The sequence below is a fragment of the Octopus sinensis genome, linkage group LG4 (assembly GCF_006345805.1).
Source record: "Octopus sinensis linkage group LG4, ASM634580v1, whole genome shotgun sequence".
In the NCBI taxonomy this organism is placed as follows: Eukaryota; Metazoa; Mollusca; class Cephalopoda; order Octopoda; family Octopodidae; genus Octopus; species Octopus sinensis.
In genome coordinates this window covers 63,207,735-63,226,301 of record NC_043000.1, presented here as the reverse complement: position 1 = coordinate 63,226,301, position 18,567 = coordinate 63,207,735, and the positions used below count along the sequence as shown (strand labels likewise).

The window sequence follows — 18,567 nt, the reverse complement described above, 5'->3', positions numbered from 1 at the left end:
ATTCAATTTTGTATGTGGGCATTACAGTTGATTCTAAGCATCTCATTATTGGGAACAAGTAATACATCATTTGGGAAATGTTACCTTAAAAGACTGGTGCCATTAATGTTATGAAACTAGTGTTATGTAACTACTCATGAAAGCCCATCAATGTCTTGGAAGCATTTATACTGTTTTTACTGATCTGTGATATGGGAATAACCAATCAAATTCTTGCAGGAAGCCTACAGCTCTTGCACTTTAGCTGTGCTAACCTTCAGACTATCTTTGGAATCATGTAGCACTTGGTCACATGAGACACAGAGAATAGTCAAGATATGCCATGTTCGTTTGTTCTCCAGCATGTTCTTGAAAGGTAGTTGTTGCCGTTTAACCTTTTTGTTACCATATTTCTGTTGAGATGCTCTGTGTTTCTTTCAATTAATTCTAAATATAACTAAGAATTTAGTAAAATAACTTAGTTATCATTAAGCTTGTGGTAGGTACATAAATTGTGACAAAGGTTTGGTGGAAGATTTTTGTTCAGAACTTGAATCCAGCCACAATTGTCATACTTTCTATATATACATTGAAAATAGTGTCTTTCATTTTTTTTTTTTTAAATGGCAGTGAGATTTAAAGGATATATGGCTGCTATTTCTGTCAGCCCAAGCTGCCAGGTAGGGGCTTCCTTGTTGACTTCAAAATAAAAGCTGAGTTGTTGTTTAGTCCCAAATGTACCTCAATCAAGCTATATAGTTCCAGCTATGACCATCCTGTTTTATTTTCAGACTTCATATATTTAGGACTATATTATTCAATAATAGTGGGTAGAGTGGTAAACAAAATATCTTTTTTGGTGTTTAATTATGTCTTTACATTTTGAGTTCAAATCCCATCAAGATTAGCTTTGCCTTTTGTTCTGCTGGGATTGATCTAATTCCTTATATCCGTATGTCAAGGCCTGCTATCTACATGCAAAAGCCATATTATGGTTGTTTTGGGAGTGCATGCATGCTTGATGTTTCTTTAGTACTCTCTTGTTATTTATTAAGCTACTAGGGTTAATTCCTAGTCTGCAGCCTTCCACCTTACCAAAAAAGAAAAAAAATGTCTACTCCCTCCTAAATCTTCTGGATTTGATGTTCTTGTGCACATATAAGCAACCATTATTTGACTAATTTATATAATTCTTATCACTTTAGATCACCGTTCTCAAGAAACTGTTTACATTGGTCTTCGTGTACCAAGGTCTCGACGGCATCGCAAGAGACATCATAGACATCACCGCAAGGATGAATCCAAGGAACCATTCAAAACACGTGTGTATAATATTCTAATACATTTCACTTGTATTCTACAACTTCTCCATTCAATACCTCTCTTTAAACCAATGGATTTCTTTTTTTACTTAAATAAATATACTTAGAACTACAAGTGTTGAGCTGACAATGGGCTGAATTCTTGGCATCCCAGTACTTTGTAGCATCTGAAAACATTTAAAAGTATTTTTGGATAATTTTTTTCCCTTTATACGATTTTAAACAAAGCTGTGAATTGTTTCTTGGCTTACTGGTTCTAAGCTGGATCAGAAATAGTTTTGTTGTGTCTGAAGGTGTGTTTTTGATGGATGATATTTATTTAGGGCTTATGTATAAATATATGCGTATCATATTTAAAATAATACAAACACACACACACACACTTCACTGTCACTAAAACTTGATGAAGGGTGCAGGAAGCACCAGCATTGCTAGATATAAGAGTCAGAAACTCTTTTGCCACAAAAGCACATGTTCTATTTTTTGACGAGGTAAATTTCAGCTTCACCACCTGCAATGGAGTAAGTATTATTGATGATCATTAATTTCCATGCAAAATTGGCATGCCAATCTTAGGTTCTCACTTGCAGTGGGGAGGTTATCTCCCTTGTCAGTAAATAAAAAGTGCTTTTGTGACTAAAGAGTCTTTGACTCTTATTTCTAGCAATGCTGGTGCTCCTTGCATCCTTTGTCAATTTTTAGTGACAGTGAGTTATTTCCTTTTTAGTTTTTCAAGGTTGATAAAATAAGTAGTACCAGAGGGACTAATATGCAACATTGAATTTACTGGAGGAAAAATATTTTTACAAGAAACACCAAATAGCCATGCCTAATAATATCACAATTTATTACTTGAAAGCCAGTCCAAACATCAATACTGCCAACTGTGAGAGTAAACTGGTTATTCATCTAATTGAAAGCTTTTGATTGATCTAAATTGATAAAAGTTCAACCAAACTTGGGTTTAAATTCCAAACATTTTGAATAAAATTGATTGAAAGCACATTTTATTTTGTTGAATGACTATTATCAACATTTCTTATATCAATAGAAAAGCAAATCTTATGTTGTTCCCCGTTCTCTGCATATAAAGTATCCTCTACTTGAAAACTTCCATTAGTTATTTTAATCTTTCTTAAATAAGAGCTTTCTACATATTTTCAAACTCAACTTTATACTTATTTATGTCATAAAAATTTTAACTACCTTTGTAATGGCAGTTATGATTCTTCGTATTGTAATGACAGTTCATGCCCTGAATTCAGCCAAAATGATGCTGTTGATATACAAGGTTAAATTCACTTTAAACTGATTGTCTTTATAAAGCTGAAATCCATCTAATTATGATATATTATATTTATGTATAGAACTGTCTATTTTTTCTTCATCATTGGTATTTTAAAATTTATTCCAGATATGTGTTCTTACCTGATTGGCAAACCTACTGTTTTTTTTTTTAATTCAAACTTGAGTTCTCACATCAACTCTTGCATTGTTATTGTATTGGCCTTACTCATCAAAATTTTAATTGTAAACAACCTATATCCTAAAGGCACTCACATGTTCCTTTGACTCCATCAGTACCAAGTTTTTATTTTAATTGATTGTACTAAAAAGCTTGCTCATACTTTGGTTCTTACTCTGGATATCACTCAAACTTACTGCATGTAAATGTTTTCCCTCCTAATAAGCTAAGTTTTAATAACTATAAGCCACAAGTTTCTGATGTTTCTTTTGAAAAAGTTTCTCTATAATATACCTACAATATTTTGACTTAACATTTCTATATGAGAAAACAAAAAACAAAAATATATAAAAAACAGGATACTGATGTGACGTCTTACAGGTTGCAGGTATGACCTGGTATGTTTTGTCTGTTGTGTTACACATTGTTATGTGTACATCTGCAGAGTGCACCTCCATGTTAACCTAGTAATCTTTCTTTAACAACCATTATTTCCAGATGAGTATAAAAATAAACTGAACTGAATGAAATGCTCCAATACCAAAACTGTTTGCTGTAAAAGTGTTTTTTTTTTCCTCATCAGTAATTATAAATTATCAGGTTATTACTAATATAATATAAAAGTCACCTCAAGAACTGTAATAGGTTCATTACTTCAGACAAAATCACCATATTTCATATTACCTTTTTTTTTCTCCATTTCCCTTTTTGCTTTTTGTAAAGAGTAAAACCAACAAATCAATGTGTTTATAAATAAATACACATTAAAAATGTGTATAGGAAAATTATACTTTTACAAATGAGGCAAAATGTATTTGCTTTGTAAGTCTCAATCTAGTTAATGTGTACTCTTATGATTATTATTAATATTTATATTCAAACTAATTTCCTTTCATTGTCTTACACTATATCTCAACTGGTTTAAATGAACACCTCAGATTTAACTTTGTTTAGTTCTTGTTTCAGTACTAGAATCATGGGTTATAACCTTGATATCATAATTAGTATAGTTATTATTTAACAGATTACTTCTGAGAAATTCTCAGATATATCTATAATATTGGTTTCTAAGCTACTACTTAGTATAAACGTTTGTATCATATTTCAAAGATCTACATTTTCATGAAATACAAAATGCATTCACCTTTAAGTTACGGTTGAATAGTTAATGAGAAAAAGGGTTAGTAGCAGTGAAACAATTACAAACAATTACTTCAATTATTGGAATCTGTTGTTGTTTGATTAATGAAGATTCAGCTGGACACAGGTGCACAGTGTTCTTAGTTTGTTGTTTTGTTGTGTTGTCTCATGTAGGAGTTTAGACCTGTATAGGTCTGAACTCCTACACTGAAAACCTACATGAGCCTGAAACTCCTTCATGAGTCTGAAAACCCAACAAAAACAGCTTACCTAGTTCAAAAATGTAAATAAAGCAATGTCTCTATCGATCTGTATGTAAAACAATGTCTCTATCTATCTAATGTCTTATACCAGTTGAATAATGCAAGAGATAAAGTATAGTTAACATTTTTTTCTTCTTATCAATTAAATTTTTCTTCAAAGGAAGATTTCTTTCTGACATATTTTAAAATAATTTTCTTAACCATTTGCCTGTCCAAATGATTTTTATAGTTATCCTAAATGTTCATGCTTATTTTCAGACTTATATTTAGTCCTTATTTCATATGTTCTTAGTAATATAAAGCTTTCCTTTCATAAGTCCCAAGTTACTCTGGTGGCTGGAAAAAAATTAAAAAATGTTATATATAATACATTGACTCAAAGGAAATATGTTCTGTGTATCACATATGACACACAGGCTGGACAAAGAGTTAATTCTTAAAATTATCACTTGTGAATAATATTTGCTAATCTGATATATATGAATTAAAAATAATTTTTTCTGTTCTATATTTTGACAGTTTGGGTTTTTTTATCTACAAAGAATGGTAGGATTAGAAATCTGAATTCTTCTTCAGTGTTGTGATAGGTTTAACTCATTGAAAGTATAATGTAAGTTATAGCACTATATTTAAACATCTGGCATAGGTTTAGTATTGTACTCCTTTCACTGATACAACTAATTTAAAAACAAAACTAGATTGATTATTTAAAACTAATTGCACTTTGATTTATAAATATTATAAATATATTTTTCTCTGAAGTTCTTGCCAATTGTTATAAATCCTGTTATCGATCTATTGATATATCTTTTTGAACTATTCATTGTAGCTCATAAAAGGCCCCTTTAGACTTGATATCTGCTGCAGTAACTTGGTAAATATTCTCCTCTTGAGAATTTCATAGAAATCTGTGTTACCAAACACTAAAACTCACATTTGAGATTAACCTCTTTATTAATAATAGTAATTGATCAAACACATTCTTTTTATTAATAACAATGGAGGTTTATTTGAAAAAATAAGTTGAACATTTTTTGTAAATACGTAATCTCTAATTAAAATGATTGGTTTTCTTTTTGTTTGTGTTTTTCACCTTTCAAAATTTGTGTAGTTAATATGAATATTACCAATCATAGTAAACATAGTTAAAAATAAACATTTCTAAAAAGAATAACAACTGTGTATCTTAGTATTATAATATAAACATGCAATATAATTTTAGCAGACAATATATTGGATTAGATTTTATCTTTCTTGCTACTAAGATTCATTAAACATTTGCCATTAAATGTTGGTGTTTAGTTATTAATTTTTAGGATTCTGCACTTATGAATTGCAAATGTTAATTCTTTCTACCTGGTTTTAACCCTGTATTTCTAGTTCACTATACTGTACACTGTATTCCATTTCTTTTTTTAATATTTCTCTTCTAATATGTTCTAATATACATTTTTTGCCTTATACAGAAGTATAAAGCAGTATTTCTATTACTGTAACCTAAATATTTTAAGATTCTATCTCAATATTTAACATAAGTGAGATATACATTGCAGATAATTAAGGGGGCTATTGTGAGGATTTAGGAGAACTGCAGAGGTATTTAAGTTAAGTGTAGAATTATATATGACTTAGTACACAAACTGTAAATGCAAATTGAATTTTGTGAGAGCTATGCAACTCTTGCATAGAAATGTTATTACCATTTAGAGCCTATGTGCATGTTATATTCAGTGATGAATTTAGCATGCATACAAGTGTCCATCAGAGCTTGGTTCTCATCCCCCTCTTATTCATTATAGTTCTCCAGGCCATAACAAAGGCATTTAACACTGGCTGTCTATAGTTGTATACCATCACCTAGTTTTCATTGCTGGATCTGTCAAAGAGTTAGTGAAGAAATTCCAAATGTGAAAGAAAAGCCTAAAATTGAGAGGTCTTAAAACTCAGCAAATACAAAGTGTTTTAATCAGCAGGAATGAAGACAAGACTTTACTGCCATTTCGAAAGTATACATGTCTGATATACAGAAAAGCAGTATGAATTTCATGCAGTGTTTGCACAAAAGATGCAGGGATCATCGGCAGGCTGAAAAAAAGGAAGGCTGCAGCAGTAGAATATTTTGAAAGGTTTCTTTCTCCTGCCTACTACTGGTGGTGGTGATTCTTTCTAAGAGTTTATGGTGAATGAGATAAATAATTATTATGTATAGCATTGGATACAGCTTAGTGTTTTGCATCACTGTTCCAGACTGAATTTGTGGAAATCTTTGATTTGTGCATTTATTTGACCTGTGGTAAGTATGAAGCTGATAAAGAAACCCACCATTATTTCATACTGAAATACTTACAAACATTCTCTATATGTTTCTCTAAGTGATGGTTAGTAATATATTTGAATTTAACCCATGATATATCCACAGCTTGAAAACCGAAAATGAACTATGACATGACAGGATATGAACTGATTGACCTGTATTTTTTTTTGCTTCCCTAGAGAAATTTATGACTGTCAGGAATTTTAGTCCTGACAAAATCCTTTTTATTCTTGAGACTGTTTAAGGATTCAAAGGAGGATTTGTATTAGTAAACTACATAAAAATAAGGAAGTAGTATCAGTAATTTTTTTAGTATTACTCAGTTGTTTGGGACATGTCTTAAAATATTTTTAACATGAAATTATGACAGAAGCATTTAACTTAGATTGAAAAATTAAGAAACAGATGTTTGGGTAGTCTGAGGGAAGTTTGTATAAAAAAGGATATGGTTATTTCAGTCATTCATCCATCTTTACCTACAGTTACTGGGAGAAACTTGGAGTAATCCTCAAGTATCTCCCTCATAGGGTCCTACCAGAAGCAACCATCATTTAACTTTTTGACTGGACTTCCTAGCATGACCAAGTGAGATTATTAGGATATTGTCCAATCATCCTGCTCTTGGTCTAGGTCTCCAGCTGATTGGTTAGTCTTGATGAATACATCTTGCAATTCTTTCCTGTAACATTCTAATTACACATCCAACAAATGAGCTGTAACCTCTTGAAGTGAAGAAGTAGCACCTCAACTTGAAGTGTTTTCCTAATCTTTGAGCAATGCATCCTGTCTAGTAATGTTACTCCAGAGATCCTTCAGAGGAACTCCATTTGGGACCCTTGTATTCATATTTGTATTCTTTTGGTTATTACCCAACATTCATTATTAAATGAGGGAATTAAAATTAGGCTAGTTTTAACAATATATTCAGTAAAAAGAGCTAATTGCCTCTCTTTCTTTTAAGATGTTGCAGTGTGATATGAGGTGAATTGGCCAGAAGAATGGGTTTTATCCTTGTGTTGGAAAATGTACAAGTTAAAGATAAGATAAAAGTCTTCAAACCCTTCAGGATAATGTTAATACTTAGTGTGTAGAACGGGGTATATAGGAAAGTAAGTTGATTTGCACTCTGTGACTAATGGGAGTGTAGGGATTTCATGTCTGCTGTTTATGTGATAAATAGTTACAGATGAGTGAGATTGAATCTGAGAAACAAAGCTGTGAATTGTTTCTTGGCTTACTGGTTCTAAGCTGGATCAGAAATAGTTTTGTTGTGTCTGAAGGTGTATTTTTGATGGATGATATTTATTTAGGGCTTATGTATAAATATATGCATATCATATTTAAAATAATACACGCACACACACTTCACTGTCACTAAAACTTGATGAAGGGTGCAGGAAGCACCAGCATTGCTAGATATAAGAGTCAGAAACTCTTTTGCCACAAAAGCACATGTTCTATTTCTTGAAGAGGTAAATTTCAGCTTCACCACCTGCAATGGAGTAAGTATTATTGATGATCATTAATTTCCATGCAAAATTGGCATGCCAATCTTATGTACTCACTTGCAGTGGGGAGGTTATCTCCCTTGTCAGTAAATAAAAAGTGCTTTTGTGACTAAAGAGTCTTTGACTCTTATTTCTAGCAATGCTGGTGCTCCTTGCACCCTTTGTCACTTTTTAGTGACAGTGAGTTATTTCCTTTTTAGTTTTGAATTGCATCTAACCACCTTAAGTTTTCATATATATATATATATATGTAAGCATACTGTGTTTTAAAATATATCCATATAAATATATTCAAGGTGTCTCAAAACACGTATACACACATTGAATGACTATAAAATCATTTTCATCAACATATTTCATTTTCAAAATTTGATAGAATCTATGGACAGAATTTAAGTTTTCGTGAAAGCCCCTGTTCTGGCCAAGATATTGATGATTATGAGAAGTAATTGAATTACAAACATCAAGGAATATTTCTCATTTAAAGGCTGCCTTCATTTCATCAACTGTTGCTGGTTTTGTATAATAAACTTTTGCTTTTAATTATCCCCGGTATTCTACTGAACCATTTCATGCAACCCATTTGTTAAGCTAACTCTCATCAAGGTAATCCCTTACATTACTATGGTAGTCTGGGTGTGCCCCATCTTGCTGAAAATAAAACTCCCCATCTGTAACTCCTGGTAAATTAACATGACATTCCTCCATAATATGAGAGTTCTTAGATCCCCATTAGGTTCAGTTATGATGGTTGGTTGATCCAGGTAATTTAAATGTATCTTTTATCTTTTACTTGTTTCAGTCATTTGACTGTTGCCATGCTGGGGCATTGCCTGAAGGGTTTTAGTTAAACAAATCAGCCCCAGAACTCATTTTCTTAAGCCTTGTACATATTCTTTTGCTCTCTTTTGCTGAACCATTACTTTATGGGGATGTAAACACACCAACACTGGTTGTCAAGTGGTGGTGGGGGATGAACAGACACACATTGATGTATACACATTTGTATATATATGACAGACTTCTTTTGGTTTCTGTCTATGAAATCCACTCACAAGTCTTTGGTTAGCCTGAAACTATAGTAGATGACAGTTGCCCAAGGTACCATGCAGTGAGACTGAACCTGGAATCATGTGAATGGGAAGCAAGCTTCTTACCACACAGTCATGCCTGCACCTATACTTTCATCATTCCAAACAATTGGATAGTGAGCATCTTTATCTTTTACACATGTTGCCAAGCACCAGTCACAAAATGTCACTCTTTGGTCTGGATCATTTTCATTGAGAGTGTAGACTATCTTTGGAATGTAACTTTTCCAATGACAGCGCTTCAAAATTCATTTGGACTCTTGATTTTGAAATTCCTATCACATAACTCAATTGCTGAAAAATTTTCTTGAATTCTGGGAAATACATTTCTAGTGTTCTTTCTTGCTTTGCAGGTCATGTTGATGACCTCAGTCTTTTGGAACATTTCTTGCGGACATTCGGGATTGTTCCATCTGCTTGAAACTCATCTCTAATCTGAGTGATGGCAAATTGCATTGGTGAATCTGTTTGAACTGCCCCTCTAAACTGTCTTTGCAGCTTTGCACTGTGGCTGCATTTTTGAACTTCCAGTAGTACTTCAAATTTCTTTCGTTTAAAGTTTGGGCTGGCACCCTTCATTATTTGTAATGGGTTAAATCTAATAAGTGAAAATTAAGCTATCAGTTTTGAAGTGTGTATACATTTTGGCGACACTCTGTATATATGCCTGTCTGTCTGCTCTAATCTATACGTAAATAAATATTTCATGAATAAATAGATACATTTATACATATGCATATTAACACATAAGAATGTGTGTATTACTCTCTCTCTCTCTTTGAATATACTACTATACATAACTATATATAACCATGTATATATATTTATATATATACATAGATAAATATATGTGTATGTATATATATATATATATAATATATATATATATATGTATGTGTGTATGTATATATATATGTATGTGTGTGTATGTATATATATATATATGTATGTATGTGTGTGTATGTATATATATATGTATGGTGTGTATGTATATATATATATATGTATGTGTGTGTATGTATATATATATGTATGTGTGTGTATGTATATATATATGTATGTGTGTGTATGTATATATATATGTATGTGTGTGTATGTATATATATATGTATGTGTGTGTATGTATATATATATATGTATGTGTGTGTATGTATATATGTATGTATGTGTGTGTATGTATATATATATGTATGTATGTGTGTGTATGTATATATATATATGTATGTGTGTGTATGTATATATATATATATGTATGTGTATGTATATATATATAAATGTATGTATGTATATCTCTCTCTCTCTCTCTATATATATATATATATATATATGTATATGAGAGAGGGAAAGATAAACGTATTCCATACATGTTGTAGGAGTTATTCATTTATAATGAAAATTCACTGTACTACTTCACTATATCTCTGAGGTATAGTGAAGTATAATGTCAGTGACCCTCATCATAGACATATGACTGGAGGTTTTGGTATTTAATGTTATATATAGTTCTGTGACAATATAATAATAAAACAGAAGTGAACATAAAAGCATGTATATTTTATAAATGGTTAATATGGCCATCTGTCATTTTGTCTGTTTCTTTGTCCATGTGTGTCCCAATACAAATGATTTAGTTTCAGCACACAATTTCAGGCCCAGTCTGATCTGGCAGTGTTTCTACGGCTGGATGCCCTTCCTAACGCCAACCACTCCGTGAGTGTAGTGGGTGCTTTTTACGTGCCATCCGCACAGGTGCCAGACGGAGCTGGCAAACGGCCACGAACGGATGGTGCTTTTACGTGCCACCGGCATGGGGGCCAGGCGAAGCTGGCAACGGACACGAACGGATGGTGCTTTTACGTGCCACCGGCACGGAGGCCAGGCAAGGCTGGCAGCGGACACGAACGGATGGTGCTTTTACGTGCCACCGGCACGGAGGCCAGACGGAGCGGCGCCGGCAACGGCCACGATCGGATATATATAGATAATTATAAGATCCAAGGATCGAGGTATAGTCCTGAGGAGTAGCCTGCAGTATACACCTTGCTTGTATACTTACCACTTCCGAGGTTCCACTCACTATGAAACATATGTAGCCTGGATTTTATCTACTCCGTTCCTTAACTCTTTTATTTATATATATATATATACTCTTTTACTTGTTTCAGTCATTTGACTGCGACCCCAGGACTTATTCTAAGTAAGCCTAGTACTTATTCCATCGGTCTCTTTTGCCGAACCACTAAGTTACGGGGACGTAAACACACCAGCATCGGTTGTCAAGCGATGTTGGGGGGACAAACACAGACACACAGACATATACATATATACGACGGGCTTCTTTCAGTTTCCGTCTACCAAATCCACACACAAGGCTTTGGTCGGCCCGAGGCTATAGTAGAAGACTCTTGCCCAAGGTGCCATGCAGTGGGACTAAACCCGGAACCATGTGGTTGGTAAGCAAGCTACTTACCACATAGCCACTTCTGCGCCTATGTATATATATATATATACACACACATACACATAGAGATAGTTAGATTGATAAATAGATATGTTATATTGGTAATAATATGGTTAATCAGAAAAATAAAGAAATATGTTGTGTAGTATATTTATAAGAATATTTATATCCAGGTACAGAAATTCTTCAAATTTTCTCAAAGAAATGAAATGGAGTGAAATAATATGATATAAAATAAAATAAAATGAAATAGAATATTTACATCCTTACATTTTAAGAATTTTTTCATCTTAGTCCTTGAAAATGCTGCTGAAGGCAAGGAGTTCAATATTTTTTATTCTGCACCTTTATGTTGTATCATTCATGGACCCTATTGTTCACAACCTACATGTCTTGTCCTATGTTCTAATAATGTGATTTATAGCCTCATTGTGTTTTCACACATATTGTCCATAAGGAAATTTTTTTTTAATCCCATGACAATTTCCTCAGCAAAAGTCTTTTGACATCTGATTATACACAAATGTGTTATTTCAATCAGTGATACTTTGTACACTTCCAGGTTATATATATGCATGCACATGCTTGCACACACACACACACACAAATATATTGTGTAAAAAACTTATCTTTTAATCTTACACCTTTTTTGATAATCCTTGATGCTATAAATACTATACTTTTATGGAAGAAAATTACATAATGCTGGCTTGAGCACAGTTTAAGACATCTTTGAATTTGAAAACCTATTTTGTATTCAAGCAAATTTTTTTCATTCTCTCTGTTTAGTTTCTCTTATTCATTTCTGCTGAAGAGCATAGGCTCGAAATGTAAAAGACTTTTCATTTTCCCAAGCATCAAACTAATACACTTGCTTGTTGTTCATACACCTATCTTCATCTTTTGTTTTTCTATAAATTTCAGCTACACACACATATTTTGATTATGTATTTTGGCTGAATACCCCTCTCAGGATACAGCAATATAAATATAGGTATCTTTGTTTTGGAATAGTTGATTTTGAAGCATGTAAATCCATAAATAATAGCATGTGAATATTGGGATGGAAAACTCTTTTGGATAGAAAAAGTTGAAGGCTGTCCCTGTCAGTGGACCTTTTCTATCCAAAAGAGCTTTTTGATCCCAATATTTATATGTTGTTATTTATAGCTTTATGTACTTCAAGATCCACTATTCCTAAAACGAACTACTTCATATTCTTTTAAATTCTTGTTTTGACATCAAATACACTCCTTAAATAGTCTGATGATTATTATCTACATATTTATAATTTAAACATTGGGCAGAATGGAACATTAAAAAAATCTTTGTTACTATACATATATATATATTTCTATTTGATAAAATGAATACACTTTTTAACCCTTTTGTTACCATATTCCTATTGAAATAAACAACCTTATTTCAGCTACTTATGAAAATAATGAAAACTAGTAAAATAATTTTGTCATTAGTAAGCTTAAGCTGGTATTGGGAACTTAAATTAATATGATATTTTGATGGATGGCTTTTAGATCACTTTAACCCTTTAGCATTCAGAATAAATGTAATATTTATTCACATTGTTTTGAATCAACCATGCATTATCTCATGGCCTTGAGATTTTGATGGTGTAATGGTATATTTTTAGAATGACATTGTAAGGTAGGTGTGAGAGGCGAGTTCTGGCTGGTGTGCACATGAAACAGGTAGAATATTTGGCTGGATCTCGCTGGTTTATACGCTAAAGTGTTAAAACAGAAAGATTGTATCACAGAGTCATGACAGATTGGTATCAAAAGGGTTAAATGTTATGTCCTTAAGATTTTAAAGATAGTTTGCTTTTGAATTGAAAGTACACTGTTACTATGTTTCAGATGAAACTGTGAAGAAGTAGCTGTCAGACAAACTAGATGACTTGCAGCTCCTGTATTTTTTATCATTTCAGTGTTTTATTATTTTTTCATACACACTAATAACAAGCATACATATTGTTGTATCCTCAAATTACTTTCACCATGACTTAATTCTAAAATAATTTACCATTCATTGTCCCCATATCTGACTGGTAGAAAAACAAAATATATTAATGTGAAATGTTTCTGTTATGTAGCTGTCCAGGAATATGGCACTTTTTCTCCCTCAGGCCAGTAATATATTCTATTCATTTGCTTATTCTATATTTCTAGACAGATTCCATATTATACTTCCTGTAGTGGTTTCAATATTCATTATGCACACAGTTCTCTCTCTCTCTCCTTATCTCTTTCTCTCGGTCCCTCCCTCTCTTTGACATAATGCCTGATGATCTTAGCAGGCCTTTGTGTTATGCAATGCAAATTTACGCACATCACTACTTTCTAAACAATAGATATTGCATAATTTCATGTAATTTTCTATTTTCATAGATCAATGAATTTTTTCAAATTTTTATTGATATTGTACTTCGATGATGATAATAATAATAATAATAATAATAATAATAATGATGATGATAATGATAATAATGATAATAATAATAATGATAATAATAATAATGATGATGATAATGATAATAATGATGATGATAATGATAATAATGATAATAATAATAATGATAATAATGATAATGATGATAATAATGATAATAATGATAATAATAATAATAATGATGATAATGATAATAATGATAATAATAATAATGATAATGATGATAATAATGATAATAATAATAATAATGATAATAATAATAATCCCAATAAGGATTTCTTGCATCTTTATTTTTAATTTTTGTATTTTTAAATTTTTTAACAGTAATTGTTTGAATACTATTTATAATAATAATAATAATAATAATAATAATAATATTGATTAGAATAATAATTAGGAAAATAAAATCAATAACTAGAATAGAAATGATTATAATGAAAATAGTAATAATTAGTTGTAGTAGTTTCCTTCTACTAGTATCTCTAGTCAAGATACATAGTTAGATCAGGCTTCACAATTTTGCTTCCAATTTGTCTGATAGAATTGTGTTTATCATATCTGAAAGTATTCTAGTGTGTATGCATATATATATATATATAATATATATATATATATATATATACACACACACATATTTCTACCATCACTGCAGTTTTCTCAATGTGCTTTCTTTAAAGTTAGTATTATCATCATAGTATCTACCTGAAAGTACTGATATTGCACATTTTCCTTTTTGTTTAACCACATACACACACTAATTGCAGAAAGGCTATTCTAATGATTGTTTTGAAATAAACATTTAATGTTCCTCATTGCAATGTAAGGTTGATAATTCTGCTGTTGTAAGATTTGTTTTATCTTTTATTTGTTTCACTCATTAGACTGCAGCCATGCTGGGTCACTGCCTTGAAGCATTTTAATCAAATAAATCAGCCTCAGTTACTTACTTTTTAAGTCTGGCACTTGTTCTGTTGTTCTCTTTGCCAAATCACTAAGTTACAGGGGATGTAAACAAACCAATACCAGTTGTCAGGTGCTGGTGGTGGGGACAGATGGACAGACAGACAGACACAATGGGCTTCCACACAGTCTCCATCTATTAAATTCACTCAACAAGGTATTGGATGGCCTGCATCTATTGTAGAAGACATTTGCCCAAAGTGCTGTGTTGTGGGACTGAACCAAAACCCATGTGATTGCAAAGCAAGTTTCTTAACAACAAAGTTATTTTAACTTTTAAAGAAAGGTTACATCTATAATTTGTCATTGTTTTTGCTGTTTTTCCCTAGGTTGACTCTAATCAAGCAGAGCTGTGATCACAGGCTTTCCTTAAATAACCAACCATCCTGTCTTGTTTATGCAGGACTTAAATCCAGAGCTGGCCTTAAGTCATGTATCACACAGGCTCAATGGTGTGCGAACATGGCCAGATGTCACATGAACCATTCTCCTGCCTAGGGTTAAATAGATGCTGTGCTTCAAGGATAAGCTCAGGGTAGAAAGAGACTAGTTGAATATATTGTTAATAAACCAGCAGAAGGCACAAGGAAATCACTGCTGTAGCTTTCTCAAGAGAATTCATAAATTTTCACTCTTTGGCATGGAGAATCATGATTGCTGATGCTTGTAACCATGGCACATGAAACCAAAGAGAGAGAGAGAGAGAGAGGGAAAGAGCGAGAGGGGAGAAAGGGCTACATTATTTGATGTGCTTTCTTTATTTAAAATAGTGGAGTGTAGTTTGTGAGATATTTGGCTGCTATTTCTAGCCATTGGAGGAATTGTATAAATGCTTTCATTAGATTGCATTTATTGTTGTTGTTACTATTGGCTATTCTGTTTTTTGCAATGTGCATCGATAATTATTGTGTTTGTCCAAAGAACTTTGATGATGCTTATTTCAATACAAAAAAAGCTTGTTAAACCTTAATTTTTTTTTGTCTGTTTAAAACAAAGATATATTTTGTTTGTTTATGCTGACTGTTGTGTGTGTGTGTTGTGTGTGTGTGTGTGTGTGCGCGTGCATGCACACATCTGTGTGTTGCTGTTTGTGTTTAACAGGTCAACCTTGACTGAAAAGACCTATGATTAAAAACATTCAAGCTATGACCATGCTATATTTGACCATGATGTCTAATTGTGTCCTTTTTGGAGATAGTATGATGTGATTTGAAGAAGATTTGCCTTCTGTTTCTAGCAAGTTGAGCAATCACATTGATGCTTCTGTGTCAATGGCTTATGTATGTGCATGTGTGGGATACATGTACTGTTGTTTTTTTTTTTTTTTTTATTTTAAATGCTGGGTCTCAAGGAAAAGGCAGTGCCCAGAGCTTCTGGAAGTTCTCCTAAATTGGTGAGATTGGTGTTATAATGTTCATCTTGAACCTGTTGGTCAACAAGTGTGGTAAACATATAAACCTGGAGAGAACTCCAGAAGGTCAATGTTCAAGGAAGGAAGGAAGGACTTAGCATAATGGTTAGTGCAAAGACCTAGAGAATTGGACACAACAAAGGTGATAGAAGAAGAAAGAAGCATTTAAGATAGGATCAGAATTAGTATGAGCCCAACTTGCCCCATTTATATATAACATGCAGGTCTAATACTAAAGAAATTCTGCTACTAATTCTAGCAGGTGAAGCAACTGTGGCCAGGGCTATCTTAGTGGCATTATAAACCACATAATATAACTTCATGGATTGTAAAACTTCTGTAGAAAAGTTCTTTTACTGCGATGAAATTCCTATTTCTAAAGAATTTCTGAGTTTCTAATTATATATAAAATCTCTTGTTGTTTAGTCCTAGAGCAATACTGGTTGAGCAAACCTGCAATCAAAGGTATTCCAACCATGATTACCCTGTTCTTTGGGATGGGCAAAGTTTATCTTGAAGTCCATTTTAAAGGCGTTCTTCATTCATTTCAAACAGATATAGCTTGAGAAAAATTTGCTTACTATTTTGTTGTAGCCCTTGTGACATAGAGACTCCCTTTATTGGCTTCTATCAAATACCTTGACTGCTGAGCATTAGTAAAACTTACTGACATTTGACAGTATATAACACATATGGTTTCCCTTTCTTGTAATCAGTTTTATTCATGTTCATTATATATTTGACAGTTGTTCTCTATACATTTCCATAATGAAAACACTCTATGCCTTTCTGGTCTCAGATTTTTTAGCAGTTATTTATTTTTAGCTGTCTAATGTCCATATTTAAGGGAAACTAATCTCTCTTTGAAAGAGAAAACTTATTTAGTGAAAAGGTATTTATTTCTTTTGCTTTATTTCTTCTCAGAAATACATTTGGAATTAGAGAAGTTTCTTATTCACTGATATATATATATATATATATATATATATATATATACACACACATACACATATAATATGTTATGATGATGATTATCTATTGTGATTCTTTCTTTTCCTTGATATGCTTGTTCATCATTTCTTTTGAATTCATTGCTATGTTTCATTAATCAATAAGTATAACAATTATTGTATTAGCACTAATGATGAAGATTTACTATATCTGTCTCTCATAGTGAAGGACATTTTAAAACAACTTATTTTTCTCTCAGCAATTTTCTTTGCCTTTCTGTTTTTGTGATTAAATAATTAGCTTAGCTGCTTTCAAGCTTTAAATTTGTCTGTCATAAATCATTTTGCCTTTGAAACTGACATTAAATTTTCAGGGAGCCTGTCATTTGTTCATTTAACTATGTTCGTATTTATCAATGAATATGTATATTATTTTAAAAAGCCTTTACTATGGTTACATATTAGCAACTTTATGTTGACGTAAAACTATGTTTTACATCATTGATTTCTGTTTGTGATTTTGTAATTTTGTTCACTCATATACAGGAATGAATTTTAGATCAAAATGTTTGATAAATTTAATCTTTGGGAGAGACTAATTATCATTGCTATTGCTGTTAATATAAAATCAGATCTTATTGGCTTAACATCAAATGTTGATAAATATGCTGAATGAATTAAGCCTTCCCACAAACTTGAAACGGCTTTCTTTGCTCTTACATTCAAGTACAATATTGATTAAATTGGAATTACATTTTAATAGATTTTTGCTTTAAATAAAATTACTGTTTTGCTATTTAGATTTTACTTGTATAAATTTTTCACTTCAGGTTCTGAAAGAATATCATACAAAATATTGGTCTGAGAAATCATATCTATTATAATTTGTGTACCTGTTGTGATTGAAGTTCTAGATTTTTACTTATTTCATATGTAAAAGTAGTAGATGTCTGTTGTACTTATGTTGCATATGACACTGCTACCTCTTTTTGTAATAAGTATTATTTTTTTCACAGTATGTGACAAAATATTACATTAACTTTATCCAGGCCACTGAATGTTCTGTCTAGAACATACTATAGATATAAATCAGAAAACAGAACATGCTAAAGATATGAATGGAGAATTTTTAACTCAGGAAAGAATGAGCTTGTTTGTATGATATAACACTGAAATAAATTTCTGTTTAAATTTTAAAAAATATTCTTTTACAATTGAGTCAGTTATATTATAG

At 31.9% G+C, this 18,567-nt stretch overlaps 1 protein-coding gene across 1 annotated transcript in view; it reads left to right on the top strand.

The window, feature by feature from the left end:
* Nucleotides 1-18,567, top strand: part of LOC115211128 (sodium-driven chloride bicarbonate exchanger) — a 277,936-nt gene that overhangs the window by 177,763 nt on the left and 81,606 nt on the right. Inside the window, exon 4 of the mRNA XM_029780064.2 lies at nucleotides 1,185-1,301. Within this exon, the coding sequence (XP_029635924.1) occupies nucleotides 1,185-1,301 (117 nt within the window). The remainder of the gene's footprint in view (nucleotides 1-1,184; nucleotides 1,302-18,567) is intronic.